At 36.5% G+C, this 24,387-nt stretch overlaps 1 protein-coding gene across 1 annotated transcript in view; it reads left to right on the forward strand.

Annotated features, from left to right (window-relative positions):
* The window catches only part of LOC114650173 (N-alpha-acetyltransferase 16, NatA auxiliary subunit-like), a 130,646-nt gene that overhangs the window by 71,676 nt on the left and 34,583 nt on the right, over positions 1–24,387 (forward strand). The window contains exons 11-14 of the mRNA XM_051925770.1: positions 4,729–4,898; positions 11,372–11,524; positions 15,068–15,196; positions 23,085–23,298. Of these exons, the coding sequence (XP_051781730.1) occupies positions 4,729–4,898; positions 11,372–11,524; positions 15,068–15,196; positions 23,085–23,298 (666 nt within the window). The remainder of the gene's footprint in view (positions 1–4,728; positions 4,899–11,371; positions 11,525–15,067; positions 15,197–23,084; positions 23,299–24,387) is intronic.

Raw genomic sequence — 24,387 nt, forward strand, 5'->3', positions numbered from 1 at the left:
ATATGTTAACTGACAATAACGTATTTAGTCACGATTATGTTTCCCATAAGCTAATAAATTCAACAGAATGAAAAGTGTTTTGCTCCTGATTTTCTTTTGTATTCAGTGTCTGGTGCATCACATTGCAGTGTCCAACAGTAGTCAGCAAGCATTGACGGATTCCAGTTGCCCTGGTATCGTTTCTCCAACGTAGCAGTGTCCTGGTGAAACCTTTCACCGTGTCACTGACAGCACTGAGAAATGCGAGTTAGAAGTCCAAGTGTGAGTAGAGGAAATGAATCTTGAGTGACATGTTGCACTTCATTGTCTTGTAAGCTTTGAGAAGTTTGTCTAAATGAATGTAGTTTGGGACTCAGTAATTGCCCAGTAAATTGTCAACAACGTCTTTGAAGGCTTTCCAGGCAATTTTTTTTCCGGCCCAACTAACAGATCTTCAAACCGCTTGTCACTCATCTGCGGGCCAACAAAAATGCCTTCTTTGATCTTGGCATCAGTTATTCTTGGGAACATCTGTCTTAAAGAACGAAAACCTTCACCTTCCTTGTTCAGTGCTTTCATGAAATTCTTCAGGAGTCCCAGTTTTATGTGAAGTGGAGGCAAAAATATCTTTGTTGGGTCGACAAGCGATCCATGTGCCATATTTTTCTGTCCTGGAACTAACTTTTTACGGAGTGGCCAGTTCTGTCGAGAATAGTGCGACTCTTTGACACAGCTGTCCCATTCACAGATGAAACAACAGTACTTTGTATAGCCAAGCTGCAGTCCTAGTAACAGAGCAACAACTTTAAGATCTCCACAGATATTCCAGTTGTACTTGCTATACTGGACATGCTTCAGCAACAGTTCCATATTCTCATACATTTCTTTCATGTGTGCTGCGTAGCCAACATGTACTGAAGGATAAACATTGCCATTGTGTAGCAGAGCAGCTTTCAGGCTTAACATTGATGAATCAATGAAGAGACACCACTCTTCCGGGTATGTAACCACAACCCAAGGCTGAGAACAATTCTTCAATGTCACAACAGAAACAGAGACTGTTGACTTGTGCAAAAAATTTGGTTATATCATGATGTCGAACTCAAAACACAGAAATTTTCGTACCTGGTGACAGCAAACACCATTCCCGCAGTCTCAAACCCAGCAGCTCGGCTTTTGCTTCTGACAGACCCAAATCTCTGACCAAATTGTTTAATTCAGACTGTGTTATCAGATGTGGATCACCTGATGAGCACGGTTCAAAATCCAGGTCAATGTCACTGTCAGTACCCTGCATTGCAGTTTCTTCATCTGGTTCATCTAAGGTCCAATCCTCTGGTGGTTTCAGAATTGGAAGACTGTCGTCATGGGGCACGGGTCTCATTGCTGAAGGCAGGTTAGGATATTCAATTGATTTCTTGTTTTTGGCAGAGGAACCAGACACATTAGTCAAACAGAAGCAACAGTCCGTCACATGGTCTTTCTGTTCTCGCCATATCATCGGAACAGCAAATGGCATCGTCTTTCGAGTGCCTCGGAGCCAGACTGACAGCATATGTCGCACAGCAAATGTGAGGCGCCCATTCCTTGTCTTGATCACCAATTTTGCAGCCGAAATACAGATGATAAGCTTTCTTCACAAGATCAGTCATCCAACGTCTTTGATGCTCAAGAGTATATTCGCCACAGATATAGCGGAATGTATTGCAGCTGTTATGACATTGACGAGACCTATCACCCGACACCAAAACATCTATAGAATCAAGCTTACTTACTGTTATATTGCTACAGATACTATATTTTACTATACTGATACTATACATACACACACACTGACTATCTGTATTAACCAAATGAGCAGGATCGGTGTATGCAAGCCATCTTTATAGCATGCTGAGACTCTAACGGGAGCGAAAGTGTTTGGATACAAATATAAGAAAAAATTATGACAAAACTGAAGATTTCTCTGAAACGGTACATGATGGGTAAATTTTGATGTGATATTCGTGACCAGAACCCATTTTGTCTTAATAAAAAAGTCTATAAGAAACACCCAACAGTGTTCAAGAAGCAAAAACTTTGTTGTGCCGTGTGTTTTGTGATTTTAATATTAAGAAATTTCTCAGAATGCAAGATAAGAATGAGCCTGAATAAAAATGAAATTTTGTCTGGGAGAACGGTGGAAACTTCTGCTATCCAAATGTAATATCCATAAATAGCTTGCATTTGCAAAGAAGTATTTGAATGATTGCTTAGGCTTTTGAAACAATGTTATATGGACAGACGTGTCAAAATCTTCAGTAAAATATTCTTAAGAAAAATATCCAGCCAAATGCACATGACCAGAAGCTGAACTGTAACTGTGTGATGCTACTGGACAATAACCCAAACCACGAAAACAAGACTGTGACTGAATGGCTTAGAAGGAACAAAATACAATTTTTGGAGTGGTCTAGTCAAAGTATAGACTTGACCCCAACAGAGATGATGTGGCAGTTACCTGAAATGAGCAGTTCATATTTGCAAACTTACCACTATGTTTGAAATAATGCAGTTTTGCAAAGAGTAAATTAAAATTCATCAATGGAGATATGAAAAATTGTTATGACTATGGGGGCAGTTCATTTTTCACATGGTTAATAGGGGTGTTTTGCTCCTTGAATGAAGAAAATAGTGATTTAAAAACTGTATTAATGCATTTACTCAGATTCTCTGTTTCAAATATTCCATTTTGTTTAAAGGCCTGTAGCCATTTATTGTGTAAATATGCAAAAATCAGGATATTAGGAAGGGGCAAATACTTTCTTACAGCACTGCAGCTGGTACCTAACATTCTTAAAATTGTTAAAACATGCTTTGTAAAGCTCTTGCTTTTTGTCAGATCGCCAGCAGACACTTTGAAACTGTACCGAAACTTTCCAACAGTGGCCATTGTGCCATTGTCTCTACAATAGTAAATTCTGCAATGTTCAATAAATTGCAGAATGCCCAAAGCAATATCCATGGATTTGTGTGACACTGGCTAAAGTCAGTGTTAATGACTCCACCATAATAAAAACACTGTTAAAAATGCAGTTCACTGGTGAATCATAAAGACAACTAAAGGAGATTGGTTTCAGGATAGTCATCTGACTGTAAAATCTTCTGCTTCAATACCCCCAGAATTAGTTGGGAAACTGGCCAGAAAATGGTACTGAAACCAGCGGGTGAATCCTGCAGAACTTTGGAGGATTTTCTATGAAGAGAGAAGTCAAAAATGGAAGTTTCTGAGCCGGGTGCTTTATGTTTGGCAAAACTAAACACTGCTTTCCAGTGTAAAAGATTGATACTAGTCTCAAACGTTGCCAATGATACTGAAATTTGGGGATATTTATCTGAATGACAGGTCAGACGTGCAGAAAAAACTTTAATTCTGCTTTGTATCGGTGATTTCTGCACACAAATGTAAAGTCTTATGCCCATCAGCAGAAACTGTAGCTGAAGCCCAATTGCATTCTGCAGTAAGGTATTATTTCCACACATATAGTAATACCCACAGGAGAATTACTGCACCAAATAATTCAGTGTTTTATGAGTAGTATTGTATGGAATGCATGAAACAGTCCATGTAAAACTGAAATAGGCAGTTCATCTTAGAAAACTCAAATTGCATTGAGTGGAAGCAATATACCATGGGTTTATGGGCTAGAAAAGTTTTTTAAGCAATGTGAGGAGTTGACAATTTTGGGAAGTCTTTTGCTGTTAGAGTTAAATACTGAATCCCAAGAATGTTTAAGTAAGATAAATATGAAATTCAAGTGGTGTTTTTTCACTCAGTTATTTGGATTTACTTAGAGATGGCATCCAATACTGAAAATGTGCAAAAATTTAGATTATCCAAAAATTAACTTTGTGACATGAAAAATCCAAAATGAATGTAGTCAGAAAAAAAGAGTACTGCACATCACTTGTTACTTAGGAAGTAACTTTTATTTTTTCTTCTTGACTTCCCTGGTTCAAGTACTTGAAAATGTTTTGTATTAATATTATCATGTCTACAACTGAAAATGAGTTTTCAGGAGAAAAAAAAAGTTCTATGTGTTTTAATTTTCTTTTCATCTCCTCTCATTATGTAATTTAATGAAGTCATTTGCAAAACCTTTGAACCAACAATTATTTATTCAGTTATTTAAAAATAATAAAGAGTAGTAGAACTTTCAATCAGTTGAAATTAGATTTTTTATTTACATGCAGCATAGTTCTTAGGAATGTTTTGTGATATCACCGCAGCCTAATGAGTAATAAACAAACAAGTGGAAATGATCAAAAACAAAGTACTGTATATGAATGCTTCACTAATTTGCTATAATTGTTTGTGAAATGTAACAGTTGAAGTTGATGTCCTGATTGTTTCATACAAATTTGTGACAACAAATATAGAACTTATATTACTGATCAGTTCCTAAAATCATAGAATGTCCTCAAAAACAGATTGAACTTTGCCATTTTTAAAGCAGAGCCTCCTCAAAAATGACACCACATTGGAAAGTAGGTCACCAATTAACCACAAAGCCTTATATATTACTTCTTCCATAAAACTTAAAAACAAATATATTTTCTAGAAGGATAAAAAAATGTTTTGAACTATTATTTTAGTAAATGATTACATTTTTCATAAATATGGTCAGTATATATGTATGGTTTACTTGTTATTTAGTGCATATTGTTCATGTGTATATATGTGTTTTTATTTGTTTGTGTATTTTAAAGAAAGAGATGCAAAGGAGCCTCCAACCACTCTACTTTGGGTTCGATATTTTCTGGCACAACATTTTGACAGACTCGGCCAGTGGTCTTTGGCCCTGGACTACATTAACTCTGCAATTGAAAGCACCCCAACATTAATTGAACTGTTCTACATTAAGGCAAAGATTTATAAGGTAATTTTCTTTTCTTCCCCTACTGTCACATGCCAATAAGCATGTAAAAGAGTTACAAACACAAAAGATTCTGTAAGTAGCATGCCAGCAACCCCAGGTACAGTGCCTGGAAACTCCATCTTCCAGTGCTCAATGTTAGTGTACTTGCCTGACTGTTAAGCAAGTAAAAGGTCTTGATGTAGTTCCCTAATTCAAGTAAACACTAGTAAAGCACTCTTCAGGAATCCCAGATAGGAACTATATTCACTTATCAGCTACAGATAAGACCTCTGACCAGCTTTAGCAACCAACGTTACTATAAAAAGTAGATGTACACCCCTGATGATCTCCTGTATGACAGATTTTAACTTTACCTAAAGCTTGGGAACGTTTGCAAATTGAAGCACAAACCTTAGACTAAGTTCCATGTCTGGAATTTTGCCATTTATAAGGTGCCTCTTTGGATTTTGAATCATATGCTTTAAATTAAGACTACACTACGGTGTTTTTGTTTTTGTTTTATTTTCTTCTTTGTATGAGTTTTGAAGCACAGATTTTATTGTTGAAGTTAAGTGTTAATATTCACGTAAACAAATTGGTTCAAAACTAGAATTTTTTTATCTTCTAGTTGAGTGATGCTATTATAGTACAGTGAAAAACAGAGGGGTAAATGACAAATTGCTTTCTCCTTGATAGCTGTTTAGGAACAATACATTTGTAACAAGGTTAATCATAGGTGATTAATTGTTGGAAAAATATGTGTCTTATTGTTGTATATGAAAGGTTTAATATACATTAGCCGGAGTGTAATAAGTTAAAAGTATTTTTTTTTTTTGAAGTTGTAGTAATTGATACAGGGCATTTTAAACAGAAAAATAAATTCGTTTTTTCTTTTTCTTAGTAAGGTATTTTCTGGAATTAATGGTATGCCCATCGTTCTGTGCCTTCGCCTTCCAAACGTAAATATTTATATTTAAGTAAAAATCTCATGCAGAATCATTTTAAAACTGAATGTGAGCAAGAAGTCTTGACATGCACTTACAATTTTGCCCCAGCTACATATCAATACAGTGATCCCTCGCTATATCGCACTTCGCCTTTCGCGGCTTCACTCCATCGCGGATTTTATATGTAAGCATATTTAAATATATATCGTGGATTTTTCGCTGCTTCGCGGGTTTCTGCGGACAATGGGTCTTTTAATTTCTGGTACATGCTTCCTCAGTTGGTTTGCCCAGTTGATTTCATACAAGGGACGCTATTGGCAGATGGCTGAGAAGCTACCCAACTTACTTTCTCTCTCTCTCTCTCTCTCTCTCTCTCTCTCTTGCGCTGACGTAGGGGGGTGTGAGCAGGGGGGCTGTTCACACACCTAGACGATAGGGACGTTGCTACTTTCTGTGTGCAGCTGCTTCCTGAAGGACATGCTGCACGGTGCTTTGCATACTTAAAAGCTCAAAGGGCACGTATTGATTTTTGACTTTATTTTTCTCTGGCTCTCTCTCTCTTTGTCTGCTCCTGACGGAGGGGGTGTGAGCTGCCGCCTTCAACAGCTTTGTACCGGCGGTGCTTCGCATACTTAAAAGCTAAACAGCCCTATTGATTTTTTTTTTGACTGCTTGCTTTGTTCTCTCTCTCCTGATGCGCACTCCTTTGAAAAGGAAGATATGTTTGCATTCTTTTAATTGTGAGACGGAACTGTCATCTCTGTCTTGTCATGGAGCACAGTTTAAACTTTTGAAAAAGAGACAAATGTTTGTTTGCAGTGTTTGAATAACGTTCCTGTCTCTCTACAACCTCCTGTGTTTCTGCGCAAATCTGTGACCCAAGCATAACAATATAAAAATAACCATATAAACATATGGTTTCTACTTCGCGGATTTTCTTATTTCGCGGGTGGCTCTGGAACGCAACCCCCGCGATGGAGGAGGGATTACTGTATAGCTCTTTAATAAATATATATATTAGGATGGGGCAATGGCGTAAAGTGAACTAAAATATGTGCCTACTTTTTCATTTATTTAATAATCTATTGAACAATTTAAAACTACCAGATTTAGTTTCCATTTCCAACTCTGTATATACATTACACAATTTAGGAATATACATAGCTCACATATATAGTAGTTGTAAATATTTTACTCTATTGTTATAACCTAAAAGAAGAATAAAAATGTAACATTAAATTACTTATCAGTATTTTAGCACTAAACTGTAACATTATGGTTTGTTTACTCTTCCTCCATCATAGGACACTTTTTCTAATTTCATAACTTAACTAAATCTGCTTGGACTTTAGTAATTTGGGATTTGAGCACTTATTGTCTCTGAAGATCAGCAGATACTGCAAGGTTAAAAATTGTTTCTTAACAAAGGGTATTAACTTGCAGCTCTCTAATCCCTATGCCAAAGACCACAACACAATGAATATTCTTGTATGTGCTATAAGGATGAAAAATAAAGTGAATATAGGCTAGTAGAAAAAGAACAATCCTGTAAAAATACCAACAGCATCACCTGAAGCTTGTCATTCTGTCACATCTCAGGAAGTAAATCACAGATGATAGTTCTTGAGTAACGTTGACCTTGACAATAATTAGAATTAACTCAAAGTATTTTAAAAAGGATAAATTTCTGAGTTTTTTTGTTTGGTTTTATGAATCACAGCACACACATTCCAGCAAGAATTATGTTACATGTTCTGTAATATCTTTACAGTTCTCAGTTTTTTGTAGTATATAATAAGCTAAGCTAAATATATAAACATTGCAAATACATTTTACTATTATAGAGGGACAGATTAGAAATACACACCAGATTTCTCTTTCCTTTGCAGCAGATTCTACCTTTTGAATATAATGCTTCTATCATGTCATGCATCTGCCCTGAGTTTCTTACCATTACCTTATTCCCAGTCAGTCTCCAGCACAAAGATACCCAGACCAGCTACCTTCTTTGGCTCAAAATGTGCAGTTGCTTCACTCTGAGTCATTCTAAGATTGTAAAGCTTCTCATCATGGAAAGTAAGCCATTCCTTAGAGAAATTTTGCTGTATGTACCTTAAGGTTAAAATAAGGACATTGATTAATTGGAAAGGAAGTTATTCACAAGCAGCAACAATACTTCCACCAAGGAATCAGACTAGATACTTTACTTACATAGGATGGACCAACATAGTTTGTCCATTAAAATCACAAAATTGAGCAGACACAAAACTTACACAAAAGCTTATTTTAAATATTCTCAATGGGAAAATGCATTAATGCAGACATAAGTGCTTCATGTACACCAGTGCTTCAGTATTGCAATAAAATATTATTCTTGTTTGAAATAATTAGCTTCTGAATAAAAGATGTATGTAGGATAAGGTCTGGAAATGTTTACTTCATTGATGGGAGACTTGAAACAAGGATAACTAGCTGTTATCAAAAGATAAATTAGTAAGTAAAATTTTAGTACGAGGTGAGACACAAAAATAACCGGACTGGGCTTGGGGCTTTCCTGGAAAACCGTCTGGAGGGCGGCGGGACATGAATCATAGAACTATATCCCCTCCTACATGCCCTCTCAAACTGCCGACCAGCTAGGCATATCCTGTGAATAGCCCAGTCAGTATTTACACAGCAATTGCTACCCGAGTTGCCGCGACAATGTCGGGTGAAAAAAGCAAACGGTGAAACAAGAGAATGCTTTTTCCGTAAAGCAGTTTTTGATTGACAAAAACATCCCTGTCCTCGACCATCTTCCCTATTTGCCTGATTTTAGCTCCCTGTGATTTTTACTTGTTCCCGAAAATCAAAAGTGACCCGAAGGGAACACATTTTTCTTCAATGGATAAAGTGAAGACAGAAACGGCAAGCCTGTTGAAGAGTCTCAATCAAGAAGACTTCCAGCTCTGTTTCAATCAATGGAAGATATGTTTGGAGCAGTGTAGAGATTGGGAGGGGGAGTATATAGAAGGTGACAATGTTTAGAATGCTGTAATTCATCAATAAATATTTTTTTTTTACCAATCCGGTTATTTTTGTGTCTCACCTCGTATGTTTACATTATCTGAAAATCCTTAATAAATGAAATGTAAGATTTATATATTCTTTTTAGAACTTAATTTAAGAGAGAATGATTTTCTGATGTAAAGTACAAATGCCTACTGTGTTCTTCTCTTGCTTTCCCCATAATAGGCTCAGGATGCTTCAGTAATCTTTAAAATACAAAATGACATGCAGATTATCACTTAACTTTGAAAAACTGATTTATTTCCAAGGTTCAGTCAGTAATCTATGAGATTGACTACCATGCTATACAGCTAGCATGGCGCGACTCAGTGATGATTGTGAAATACCCAATTGGTCAACCAGTTCACATTGAAAAGCTCCTGAAGCTAAAAACCCATGAGTGGAGAGAGCTTGCAAATGAGCAGGTAGAGCACAATTGCTCTGCATCTGCCTTTGTAAAGCCAGTGCCACTTCAGCACAAAGCTCCAAGAGGATAGCTCTTGGAAATTGAAATTGACTTAGAAGCCAGTCATCATCATCTATAAATGTGCGCTCTCTTCTGATTCTTCACGTGCACCATTATATTACAGAACGATTACAGTCAAGTGAATTAAATTTGTAAACAATATGCAAATAATTTCAGTGTATTTGATAAAGCCGTTGTCATGGATGTGAATATGAAATAGAAAGGTAAACGACATAGAAATATTAGCACTGCTTTGATGCTGGGTGCTGCTACTTTGCAAAACTGAGCAGAAACTTGCATGTGCAAGGTAGGAGGCTGCCATGAAATCGAGCGTGGCTTTACACCAAGTTTAGTGTTTTGTACATCTCAAAGTGTGCGTGGAAATGGGCGTATGCAACATTTTTTTTTGCATATGCTTTGTTTATACATGGGACCCAAGGACACTAGCAAAATGTAAAACTAGAGAAAAATCAGTCAGAAAGGATAAGGAGAGAGCAATTGTCTATGGCCACTACCTGTAAAACTATTCCCTTTTTGAGGGTTGTCTTATTGTTGCCTCTCCAGTACACGTGTTGCCACTTTAATTTGCACCAAAGCAGGTGAAGATGATTGACAGTTGCTTATGCTTCCTAACTGGATAGATTGATATCCCTGAAGCTCAATTGATATGGCGTTAGACTATGATAATTAAGTGTTCCCTTCATTTTTTTGAGCAGTGCATTTTTGTTACTGACCACTTTCTTCACCTGTGGATGTGTGGTAGGGTTTTACATCATCATCATCATCTTAGCTGCCTAGTGGTCCAGCAGGGTTTTGCTCATTCAGGCCAGCATTTGGACATGAAGAAGTAAGGAACACAAGGTTGGGGAGAGTTTCTTATAGTATAAGGTATGTTTCCATGCCTTATGAATTCTAAATGTACAGTAAAATGGTCAGGTTGTTTTTCTAGCTTTATACTATTCTATTGTCAGAAATGTTGTATATTTCTGACTTAAGCAGGATAATAATAATAATAATTCGATAGTATAACTTTGCTTTGTATTTATCAACACTATTCTGGTTTGTTCACTATCTTTAGCAATTAGTGTAGTATAATTGTTAAAAATCTGAACCAGGCGTTATCCTATAACTCACTGTATAACTGAGAGCAAGTTATTTAACCAGTCTCTGTGACATTTTAGCTCCCAGAATTACAACCAAAGTCTTTTTTTTAAAAAAAAAGAATGTTTTGCATGATGTGCAAGTTATGAACCTCTCTTTTTATAACCTATGACAAGTTTACCTTTGTCAAATATAACTATAATCATACTGCATATACAATACATAGTACACGTCAGCAACAAAATAACATTTTCTTTCTTTCTTTCTTTCACCACTTACAAATTTGTTTTTGTTCAAAAACCAAAAAGAGAAATACAGTACATAGAATAAAAAACAGAATTTTAAAAATGCAATTACATATAGAAAATGTTTTACAGAAACAAAGTGTACATACAACACAACTAGCAAACGAATGAGACCCGAGGCGACCAATGCAAAAGAGTGATGGCTGGAAAGAGACTGAGGAGACTACAGCAGGCCTTGCGTGGATTGTGTATAGTGCTTCATTAAGCTTTTTTGGAACTTTATGGAAATTGTTTTTTTTTTTTCCACTCATGTTTTAAATGTATATTTGATTGAACCTGTAAAGACAGAACCTGCAGATATGGATGGCAGACTGTAATTTCATTGTATTCCATTGCCTTGTTATACCCGTACTGTCTTTTTGAAGTATTAACAGAATGCATTTGTAATTTCATACCTATTTATATTCCTTCTCATTTATTGTATTCGAGTGTGTTTCGCAGCCTGAATTTCAGTCTGCCATTGTTATGTATCACCTGCTAGTGTATAATTTTATTTAGTTTCTCTTCCTGTTCACTATTTGTGTTTATATAATAATAGTACATAAGGTGCCTAACACAAACAATATAATACAATCTAATTTAATAAAATCCTATGAATTGTTGTTTTTGTGAAACATTTGCCAACAGCATTTAGGTAACTTGAAAGAAGCTGCTAAATGGATGGATGAGGCACAGTCACTGGATACAGCAGATCGGTTTATCAACTCAAAAAGTGCAAAGTACATGTTAAGGGCCAACATGATCAAAGAAGCAGAGGAAATGTGTTCCAGATTTACAAGGGTAAGTTCAAATTTATCTTGATTGTGAAAATGAAAGAAACAGAATGTCAAAATGGTGGGTACTAAACTTTTTACAACTTAGCATTTTGTTTATGTCACTCCTACTTAATAGACATTCCTGCATTTTGGTTCATTTTATTGTAACAAAAATGCAGGAAGTTGTTTGTGATTGTAGTGTTTTAAATTTGTTTCACAAGTAGGAACTGTTGGCAAGATCACAATAGCATCTCTGATTTTTGTCTGCAATGAGAATTTAAATAATTTAAAATGCATACCTATTTAGAACATAACATTTTATGTGTCTTTTTTATCTTTATTTGCTGCTTGTTTGTTCTCTTGTATTGTGAGAAAAGCTTCACCAGCCTATGCATGTATGCAGTACATAAAATTAATTCTGACTGACTACAAAGATATTTTCACTGTACAAATTGTTACAAATACTGAAATTAATTTCATGTTTTTTTGTTTCACCCATTTCTAATACCATCAGATTCTGGTAGTGCATAGCAAATACTGTACTTCAAAGCCTTGGCAAAAGGCAGAAATAACAAATTACTACAGCGGTATAAAATGTGTACTCTATTTTAATGAAGATGCTTTATAAAAGTCATTGTACTATAAGTAATACTTAAAGTGTCACCTTCTAAGTCACAATTCTAATGTCCTCACTGACATAAATAGGAAGAAATATAATTGGGAAATTATTTTTTTATATTTTATGTGCTATGTGATTCAGGTATGTTGGTTCATAAAAATGCACTCTGATTTCAGAATGTTTTGTACATTAATTTCAGTCCCCATATATGTTAATCAGATAAAATAGTATTTTGATACTATATATGACTGCTCTTTGTTGCTATTTATGGCTTCTTTCATTATAGCTTTCCATGCCCATATAAGTGATAAATAACAATCCACTTCAGCAACTCTCAAAACATTGGGAAGTGCATATTTAAACAGCAGTCGCAGAATTTTATTGACTTCTTTTGTACAAACTTTCCACATGCCCTTTAGTTTTTATCTGCTGACTATTTTGAATTTTGTGCTATTATAATGGTGCTACATGGACGCCTGGATATTATTTGGAACTGTTGTGCTTGTATAAAGCAGCTCTTGTAGCCTGCCTCCTCTGTATGTGTCAGAAAGTTGAATTCAGTTAATTCTTATTGAGAAAATTCCCTCTTAAGAACCCACCTATTTAGGCAGTAATAAGGCATTTACTAGAACTAAAAAACACGCATCATGAACACAAAACAAAGTCAAAACTTAAACAGAAACATTATGCAATACATACAGTACAAAGAAATATAACTTTAATAATAATATAGATAACATAAGACTAAACTTTTTTTTCCAGATATAGTGGCACTCTCTTCACATTGTGTCACCCCTTGCACTTACCACCTTAATAAATTTAAGCTGATGGCAGAGAAGGAGGTTTTGAGTTGTGGGCTGGTCATTAGCTAATCATTGACTGCCTCTGAATACTCCTATTATGGCAGGTTAAAACTTGCAGTTTAAGCAGTTCCTGAATTTCAGCACAAGTATCATTTAGAAACAATGCATTTAATCATTTTTTTAATGATATGTACTGTGAAGTGTGGCATACCAAACACTGCTGAATTGCTGAAGAGAGGCTTCATCTGCATTCGTTAGGAAATTAGAGTTTGCATTCCCTTAAACATGATTTGTTTTCCCTGGTTTCTGAGTTGCCCTTTTAGTGCCTTTATGACAGTTTTACATAAGATGAACAGCAAATCTTGTTTATATTTATTTATTGACTAGTTCTTTCACACAAAACTGCATAAGTGTACATTAGCATTAAGGAATACTGTAAGTGGATTCACCAGAATAAAATAATATGGTTAATGCTATTTCCTCACCACTTAATTGGTGTAGCAAAAGTTTTACCTAAACTGCCTGTAAATTCTGATTTAAACTTCTTCATCAAGCCTGCACTGTAGCTGTGGCGTAGCCTGATGTGCACCTTCTTAGAAATGTAACTACATGTTGCCTCACCGTGAACTTTATACAGACATTTACGGCTCTGATTGATGAGTTAGCAACTATGTATTTCCTAAAACACGTTTCCGTTTTCCAACCTCTATTCTGAAACAAATATAGAGCAGATCAAGAAAGATTGTTAAAGAAGTTAGAAAATATACACATTAATATCATACCTCATCCGTAAACTCCAAAGACAATCGGATGGAGGCTAATTCAAGGCACGGAATATTGGCTAACATCTGTTTAACAACATATGTATGGAAAATGTGAAGGACAGATACATTTGCCAACTGAAGAATATTTGTAGCAAGTGGAACAGTGATACTAAGGGGCAAAACTGTTTGCTGTTTATGTTTTTCTCTCTTGGCTGGCACCATATGTGAAGCACAAGGAAATTGATTTTTCACTTTTCTTGCGTACTATAAACATTGATATCTAGCATTCAGGCATATGTCTATAATGCAGCGTAACGCATAAGTATAAACTACATTTTGACAGCGTAGCCTACAGTGTGTTTGACACAGAAGTATAAATCAGAATTAAATTTTAGTGTTTTTCAGTCATGCTAAAGAAACGCCATGGTTTACAACCCTGATTAAGGATGCAAATTTAACTAAATTTAAAGAAATATGATGTGCACCTTATCCACAAATGCATATTTACTCTCAGTTACCTCATTCATATGCCTTTCGGTCATTTCTGTCAATTTACACCCACACATCCAATTTTCTAAAGACTTTAAGTTTGCATGTAGATGCATATAAGTGTGTTTGCACACATACATATGTGAACATTCGCATAGCACTGAAAAAAGTGGGATTGAAGTATGCATGAATAAAGAGAAGGTGCGCATTCATAGATTGAGAAATGGCAATACCCAAGGCAGAAAGCAGCCTTATGGCAGAAACCAAAGTACAGGGTGCATGATTGTATTTTATATGTACTTCCTGATGGCTTCTGTTCAAGGATTACGATACAACAGGTACTCTTAGATGGTTTACTCTTAACTTTCCTGCAGTCTCTTTCTTCTGAGAGCTTTTAAATTCAGTAAAGGTTTTGTGTGACATGAGAGGCATTGGGGACTTTGAACACCTAACAGAAATTGTTATCCTTCTTGTCAAAAGCTTTATAGCTGTGATTGCATCCTTGCTGGTTTAAGGGTTTGGAGCCTTATGGTCATGTCTTGTCATATCTCTGAGTAGGCTTACTTTTTTTATAGGAGGCAATTTTCACCTGTGGCTCTGTTGTGACTACCAACCAAAGATTTTTTTTTTTTTGCTGTTTTCCTGCTGCTTTTTGCTAAACAATATTCAGCTACCAAAGAGGGTCATAGTAATAGCTTTGACCAAACAGCTAGTGTTACTCTGTATATAGAGTGTGACACACCACCTATGATTACTTTGTAAAGAATAAGAATTATTCTACTATAATTATCCAAATGAACTGAGGGTACCTTATGGGTGAAGAACTTTTTTTTATTAGAATTAGTTTTGTTCTTTATCAGCATTTAGGATGTCTGTTCTATATTTATTTTTAGGAAGGAGCTTCTTCAGTGGAGAACCTTAATGAAATGCAGTGTATGTGGTTTCAAACAGAATGTGCTGCAGCCTTTCAGAGACTTGGAAAATATGGTGAAGCTCTGAAGAAGTGCCATGAGATAGAAAGGGTAAGTACTTGATGAGTATTGAATGAGACCAAAGTACCAAATATGGTATGCTTACTACTACTTTTAAACTTTTCCTAAATCTTAGGTCGGGTTTATACTTCATGCGACGTGACACATGCTCCAGGGGATGCTATTGCTATGTAAGCATTGTATTGTTTATACTTGCATGCATACTTTATGTAAATCTGGAAGATTCCACCAGGTGGCAGTGCAATATATCATCATTATGAGATAATGTTCGGCTTCGCTGTGTTGTGAATTACCTGAAACATCCATTACACTAGGGGGCTTCGCTCGCCAACCCCTGGTGTTGGGTAACCCGAAATACATTGATGTATGTGTGAGATATATTGGAGTGTAAAGGTGTAGATGACAAACAAAGGAGGTAAAGAACCCATAGCATGGCACATTAGAAAGATTTATTGGAATATTTCTTTATACACAACATTTGTAGTAAAGATGGTGTGTTGTCCTTGAATGAGTTTTCCTTGGTATGGAGTATCTATAACTTTAACTTTAATGTCAGATGAACGCCGAACTCTTGAGAAGGCTACATAAAGTTGTCCATGTCCAAATGCAGGCTCAGAGAGGTATATGCCAACTCTGTCCATGGTTTGTCCTTGGGATTTGTTGATTGTCATGGCAAATGCAGGTTTAATGGGAAATTGGCTTCGTTTAAGTGTAAAAGGTAATTCCAGGTCAGAACTTATAAGGTGAACTCTAGGAATCAAAACAGTATTGTTAGAATGTGATCCTGTAAGTACTTTTGCTTCAATAACATTGTCTGTCATGGTGTTGATGACTAAACGTGTACCGTTGCATAAACCTTGTTTAGTATTAAGGTTTCTTAACTGTTAATAATGCATCACTGTAATGTGATTCACATATGCTATATGGTTTGGACGTGTGAGGATGCCGTACGTTTAATATGGAGAGTTTGTTTATTCTTATTACCCGGACCATGCTGTGTAGTGTGGACGTTTAGTTCAGAAGCGCGTTGTAGGCGCCTGCGCCTTTCGTACTTTCTCGCGCCTTCCGTACTATCTTTGTGGACCTTTGCGGACTCCGTAGTGTCTTCCGTTTGACTCTGGTGTGCAGTGCAGAATCCTCTTTTCTGTGTGGCTGTGTCGTTAGTCGTTAGCTATGGGCGCGTTGTTGCTTCATGTCATATTTACGTTAGTTGAGCTCTTTCGTGTTTGAGCCGTGACTCCTTCGTCCGCGGTGGATCAGACTTCGCTTGCGGTTTATGAGACGAGCGCTGTAGGCGCCTGCGCACTATGTCTCCTGGGTCCATCGCCGTGTACCTGCGTCTGTGCCTTCCGGTTTACCATTCTCGGTTAGTAATATGGATTCCGATAACACCTTGCCACAATATCTCTGAAAAGGATGTTTAATGATTATATCCATCAATCCAGGGATGCACCTATTCCAGAAAGCATCGGTCACATGACAGAAACAATCTCTGGACGGGGCATCAGCTCATCGCAAGGTGAATACAAGCACACACACACACACACTAATGTCATTTTAGTGTCACCAAATCCCCAAGCCTTCATGTCTTTGGAAGGAAACTGGAGCATGCTGTGGAAACCCACCAGGAAAACATGCAAACTCCAGGCAGGGAACACCAGGGACGTGAGTGCTGTTCAGAATATTAGGCTAAAAGGTTAAAACTCTATAAGAAAACTATGTTAGATTCCTTCCACTGTTGGAAATTGTCTCTTTACATGGCTAATATAGTTTTTTTGTGACACAGTATCAGTATACACAAGACCCAAATATGATCTATCAGCTTTCTTAACTTAGTCCATCCCCCACATACATGTAGTAGAGGTATAATTTAAAAAACTTTCTGAGGCCTCTGTTAGAAAAGAGGTTGTCTAGTTGCCAATGATGTGCGTTGGGTTTCTGTTTTTTCTATCTATTGTATTTATGTTATTCTAATTAATGTATTTATTGTTTCATGTTCAATCCTGGGTGTTATTGTGTCAATAGCAGTTCTAGGACTTTGATGCTAAAAAGTAATATTTTGATTTGTAAGTGCAGGCTTAAAATTAACTTTCAGGACTCACTGATAGAATATAATGTAGTGCTTGCCTTTTTGTTTAGGTGTACTGCCATATTAAGCAATATTGTTTATGCTTGTTATTAGCTTGTGCAGTCCTAGTGGATTTTTTCTTTTTGCTTTTGCATTGACCAATGAATTGGCCAAAGTCAATGCTACTGTTGCGGATCTGGTTGCCTATATTATAACATAAAAGGTAATTGTTTTCAAATCATATTACAAACATATTATGAAGGGACAAATGTGCCTACTGCACACATTATATATAAAGCTGCAACCCAATTTCAAGGCATCATTACTTTACCATCCTGTTTTTTTTTGGTGATTTGTTCATCTATTTTAAAAATCTCAATTGTTGTTTTTATCTCTGATTGCTAGGACATAATGCCAAAAGCTGTAATATTTTTTGACACAGCAGCTCAAATAATGGTGTGCTGCTCTATAGTAGTGGATCTTCAGTCTGAATTAAAATTTTCAGCAATCCCTTACATTTCCGGGCAGATCATTTGGTTTTAGTGCCTTAATATAGATAAGGTTTTTATTGATTTTTAGAATTTTGAAAAGACCTGTGTCTTGCATTCACAGTGTATGCTGTGGACTGTGGTACTGTTAAGTACTACAAAAACATTCCATTTTAATACCTACAATACCCATCTGTCTTTCTCTTACCCCTGATAGTGAGTTTTCGTCCATCTTTAGAATTAGTATGCCCTCAAGAAGTTTTTTTAACCCTCTGCTATGGTCACTTTTGTCCAAAAGTTAGATTATAACAGTTGAAGGGATGTTGGCGCACACGTGTTGCTGCCGCTCCTCCCTTTTAACACTTTTTGTTAAAATTCACATTAACTTTCCACTTTTTGCACTTCTTCATTTCTTTTATTGAATATATAGTTCATGGATGCAATCGACTCAAATTGTATTAATTTTGGATCTGTTTTAGTGGACTTTGCCTTGACTGGGTTCGCAGCCATATTGACAACTGAATGTTTCTGTGGTTCACTGGACGAGACTGCCTGAAGCGCGATCTACAAACTTTTTTCTTTTTTTTCTGGCACCCTGGAGATATAGGAGCTGGGGATGCTCTGTCTCCTTGATTATGCTGGCTTACTCTCAATTCCTTCTATATGTGGTTCGACTGGGAATGACAGAAAAGTGATCTGTTGTTTGCAGCCACCTGGCTTGCAGCTCTGGGGCGATGACACCTGTAATACCCAATGTTATATGTATATGGTTGTATGTTGGATCCTCTGAATTCTGGTAGCTACCTGTCATGTGCATCTTGTAATATCTCCTACATGTTCTGGATTTTTTTTTTTTTTTTTTTGCTGCTTTGCTGTTGTTGCTCATCTGTGCCACCCCACCTGTCTCATTTTCTCTGTGGTGCTGCACTGCTTCTCTGCTACTGTCAGATAAGTATTGCTCTAATCTATGTTAAAATAAACAGTTTCTTTAAAGTATGTAGTTAGGCTAGAATATTCTAAAAGACACTGGCATTGTGCAACACCGGAAATATTTACATCATGGTTCTGATCATTGCCAGCACAGGGCTGTGAATGAAAAATTCACTGACAGCATCTGTTCAGGCATATGCCATCCTACTCATGGCTTTGGAATAAGAGTGTCAGTGTTTGCTAAGTTCTCAATATGCTAAAATAACCACTGGCTATGGATCTGTGCACAACAAACCTCTCATCAGCTAATATTGCATTGTTTAATTTAAGATCTTTAATGGTAAAGCATTGGTGATTTCATAATTCATTATAGATTCCAACCTTGATATGCTTAATAGAAACCTTGTCAAAACCGAATGAATTTACATCTCTCACAGAAGCAACACCACCCGGATACGTTTACTTCTCAGAGTCTTTTAGCTCAAGACAAGGAGGAGGAGTCATTACAATTGTTTTGACATCTAGCTTATCTGTTGGCAACACTTATAGCAGTGATTTTGGACTCTGATCATAAAGCAGGACTTTTCACTGTCTCATTACGTCTCCCTCCTCTTACCTGTAAACGTCAAATTTCTTTCAGAAACCTTAAAAATATCTGTCCCTTTATCTTTGCCAGTTCCATTTCTGATATTTTTCTGTCTACCCAGATTCAATCAACACTAGATAGTCTTGTTGATTATTTTAATTCAGCCCTTCATTCAGCACTAAATAAAATAGCTCCTTTAAAGCTTAGGGAGATTTATTTTAAGCATTCATCTCCATGGTACAATTCTGAATTACGGTCCATGAAAGCAGCTTGCTGATGCCTTGAGAGAATGTCCCGTAAGACTAGCCTCAATGTGCATATATCCACGCTTTCTCTGACCATGACCACACATTATGGCAGAATAGAATAGAAAGTGGCCATGATAACCCAAATGTTTTGTTCTCTGTGTTTAATAAACTACTACAATTTGCATCTGGCCCAATTACCTCCTCTACTGAAGTCTGCCAACAATTCTTCCACTTTTTCTGTAATAAGATTAAAGATCTAAATAATTCAACTAACCTAAATCCATCATCTGTTTATATTTTTCATTGTCTTCTCACTCCATCCCTCCACTCCACTCCATGCTTCCAAGTCACATCTGCATTTGTTAATGACCTGCTTTGTAAGATGAGGCGGACTACTTGTGCACTGGACACCATCTCCACCACTCTTCTTAAATTCTGCCTTTATGCCACAATCCCAACTGTTATAACAATAATAAATATATCCCTTGTCTTGATGCTGATAATCTTGACAATTTTCGGCCTATTTCTCACATACCTTTTCTGTCAAAAGTTCTTGAGCGTATTGTAGTCTCCCAACTCACCAATTCTTAATGTCTAATGAATTGATGGAATCCTTTCAGTTTTGTTTCAAAGCACAGCATAACTATGATACTGCTCTGCTTCAGGTAACTAATGATTTGCTTATGACAGCAGACTCTGGACAAACAGTCATATTCATTTTGCAACATTTGACAACGTTAGACATAACATTCTACTGTCCAGAATGGAGAACATTCTGGGTGTCTCTGTCACTGCCCTCCAGTTGTTTAAGTCCTATCTGACTGATAGGCAAGAGTTTGTTAGACTTGACAACAGCAGATCCAGCTCAGAGCCAGTCACATATAGAGTTCCTCAGGGCTCTGTCCCTTGGCCCTCTGCTCTTCTATATCTGTATGCTTTCCCTCGACCATATTATTCGTAGCTTTGGACAGGGGTATCATTTTTGTGCAATGTTGAAAGCAAAACTTCATCAGAGCTTTCTCAGCTCACAACTTGCCTCAGTGAAATTAAAACCTGTATAGAGCAGAACTCTTTAAAATTAAACTGCAACAAAAATGAACTCCTGCAAATTGCAAACTTCAGTCACTCTTGATGGTGATCTCATCAGACCTCCTTCTAATTCATATTTGGACAATTTGATTCCGTGGGATAAATTATAGAATGGTGTACCTATTAACAAGGTTAAAACAATTAGGATTTTAGAACTTTTATCAGTAAACAAACATTTTTTTCCACATATTGTATATCCCCAAAATGATAGTCCGGAAACATTGTCGATATGAGTGCTTATATCAGTTATGCATGGAATTTAAGGCCTAGGGTGATAAAAGTGAAAGAACACAAGTATAAAAACTTTTTGCCCATACATGCTGTTTGACTTTGTCTAGACCAGGCAGACTTTGTTTCTATCTAAGGCCTACTTCAAAATATAGTCTTTTCCTTAAAAAGCTATAAGCATGTCCTTGAGATGGGGAAGTTGGAAATACATTTTTTTTTGTTTTTGTTGAATGATGTTGCAGTTTTTTAAAGCACCAATTACCAATTAGTTGAGCAAGGCAAAGGTTAATAAATCTATTTGCATTTTATTTTTTATTGATTTTTTTTTTAATCTGACCTAATCTTGTATTATTATGCTATTCTTAATTTATTTTAACATTTAGCAAAATGTTCAGGAATATAGGAATAACAGAAATATATTCTATAAGAAAACGCAGAAATCTATAAAGGCTTTGAAATTTTGGAGCCATTCACCTTATCTTACAAAGAAATCTCAACCAGGAAGTTGGCAGGTTATTAAAAAACCAAGTTGTGCAGAAACACTTAAATTACATTTCTAAATTGTAACAAAATTTAGACATAAACAAAATACCTCTGAAAAATCTTATGTACAACTTTGAGTTAAAAGAATATGATGAAGTTTTATTTTAGGATTATGCATATGAAAAAAGTAGAAAAATTAAACATTTGACTAGTGTATATATGGTAACTAGAATTTATGGTGTATTTTCTACATAAAGTATACAGAAAAAATGTTATAAAGGATTCTTGTTACCTTTAGATCATAAGTTAGACATTTGCTGGGTTTTTTCCTCTTGTGTGAAGTTTTGGAACAGTGAGTATATGTTGAAGTGCATTTCCCCATTTGTCGGGCCTAGTCAAGCTGAAGCCTACTAGTAGTAATTGTTGGGGCTAGGAAATCCATTCCCGGGAATTCTGGAATCCCGAATGTCATTCCCGGGAATCCCGGGCTCCCGGGGGTGACATAGTGCATGGGCATCTCACATGTGAACGGTTTTAGAACGACCAACACTTATTTTTAATAAAACTACTGCAATATGTTGACACCAATAAAAGACTAACCTTATCTACAAGCAGTTCATGCTGTCATATAAGTACATGTATCTAGTTAGTTGCGTAGAAAGCACAACGTGCCCAGCGTGCGGTCGTCCTGACGAGAGCGCACCTTCGTGCAGAGTACGCCAGCCGCTGAGAAAGCACGCTCTGCCTCCACTGAAGTAGACGGCACAGTCATCAGATACTGATACACTTGTTCTAAACAATGCCTGTGCTTGCCGTAGCTCTGAAACACTACCATTTCAGCTTTTACTGATGCATCCAGTTTCTTGTCATCATTCTGTGATGGCAAGTTTCTTGGCACAGAATGCGGATGTAACAGACTGACGCATTGCAATTTCAAGTTGCTGTTCAAAGCTGTCAACAGCACAGACGTCAATGAACTCTGCCCCATCCCAGCATTCGTGAGCTGCAGAGTGCAGACTCCTCCCAGTCCACTGTGCTCAGTCTTGGTGGGAGCCGGGAGACTGACTGCTGCTGGTCTGTTGTTGACTGAATTAATCAGCAACACACTACACTTAATTATTTTCAACTATAACTCTGTTATTTCTTGATCGATTTTTATACTTTTACACACTACATATGCGAGCTTGGCCATTCCCGTTCACCTGGGAATTCCAGCAGTTTCATTCCCGGGAATGGATTCCCTAGTTGGGGCTGCCTGGTTTGAGGTAAGGCTATTTCCAGCAGATCAGTGAAGGTCCTAGTCCAATTTGGTGGATCTTTTAGAGGCCTTAATCACACTTCAGCCATGTTCCTGACTCCGCTTTTTATTTGGCAAGCTTTGTAAATGGATATTATTGATAAAGATAGCAAAGTAACAACTAGATTTACAATAATAAGGGATTTGTTTGTATGCTTTACTTAAAATATCTGAAGATGCTTAAGTTGTTGGCAGAAATAAAATACTATGACATGGAAAAATAATATTTTAAGTTTTTGTCTCTAATATATTTAAGAAATAGAACTTTATTTTGTGAAGTGTATATTTTTCAGTCACACTTATCAATTCAACCACAGACTAAATAAATACAGTCACCATTTTAACATAGAGCTATATAAGTATCTACTTGAAACAGTGAGCTAGTTCTGTATATTTCTGTCTTGTCAAATTAACAATGATGACCACCACATATATGTAATATAGTCAAAATGTAGAGGTATTTTGGCAACATGCAGTTAAGATGTATTTTTTTCTTTGCAGCATTTTTTAGAAATTACAGATGACCAGTTTGATTTTCACACATACTGCATGCGCAAAATGACACTGCGTGCATATGTAGACCTTTTGAAGTTGGAGGATGCACTGAGGAGACATACGTTTTATTTCAAAGCTGCGAAGTGTGCCATCGAAATCTACCTGAAACTTCATGATAATCCTCTTGCCATTGACAACAAAGAGCAAGAAGTAAATTCAGGTACTTGTTTCTGCATAAATCTCCCTGGACAACTGTGGATTTCTCATTTATATGTAAGAACAGAAAATAGTGTTTCATAATGTAATTTATAAGAAGGTATATATTTCATTCTATCATTAATATATACAGTATAGTGTAGTCTTTAACTATGAAACTGCGGAAATTTAGGGTAATATGTTGTAGTGCACAGAAGTTAAAATTTAAAAAATGTGCATTTTAAATGTATAAACAAATCAGTATATGTTAGAACATCATGATTTCTAGCTCTGTCAGTGCAACATTTGTGCTTTTACAATGTCTCAGTTTGTAACTAGTGGTGAATGAACACCATGGAGTTCTGTTTGCCATAAGTTTGGCGAAATCACTTACATGTTCTGGAACTTTGCGAAAGGCATTGAAGTCAAAGGAAAAGTAGGAACTGAACTAGTTTTGAGTGGGTTATAATGGTGCAGTGCTGATTTAATTGTCCCTGAGGGATAGGGAAGTATCTGCCAACTAAGCTAGACTGATTAATGATGGCAAAAATGTGATCTGAGTGAGCTGTGTGACAAAAGTGTGAAACTGTGCCTCAAATAACAAAAGACACAGACCAAACAATAACCACAAATGAAATACAACAAATAGACACAAACTTGCAATACGTTTAATAAAAAATTATCATTGCACATACAGAATTCCAGCACACATTAACCAAGCAACAAAGCAGTGGCATGAGACTGACACATTCCATTATTTGAAGTTGCGGCTGTTGCTGCAAGGGTAACGTCCTTTTTTGTTTCCAATCTCTGTGCACATGCTTTTCAGTTTTTTCCTCCATGAAGATAGAAACACTTTGTAAACTGTAATAAATCTTTTCGTCGTTATTCTTATTTTACAGGCCTGTATGTATTTTCTTCCTCAGGGAAGAAGAGGGGGGGATGGTCTCCTTTTAAGGCTTGTTTTAGAACATAGTTCAGCACATGGCTAATTATGCATGCAAATTAACCACACCTGTTTGTGCTGCCCCAAGCTTTGGGATCAGTGTTATATATCAGGTGGCAGTACTCGTAATATTCTCTCATTGTCAGCTAATTTACCCCTCAAATGAAA

The sequence above is a fragment of the Erpetoichthys calabaricus genome, chromosome 4 (assembly GCF_900747795.2).
Source record: "Erpetoichthys calabaricus chromosome 4, fErpCal1.3, whole genome shotgun sequence".
Classification (NCBI taxonomy): Eukaryota; Metazoa; Chordata; class Cladistia; order Polypteriformes; family Polypteridae; genus Erpetoichthys; species Erpetoichthys calabaricus.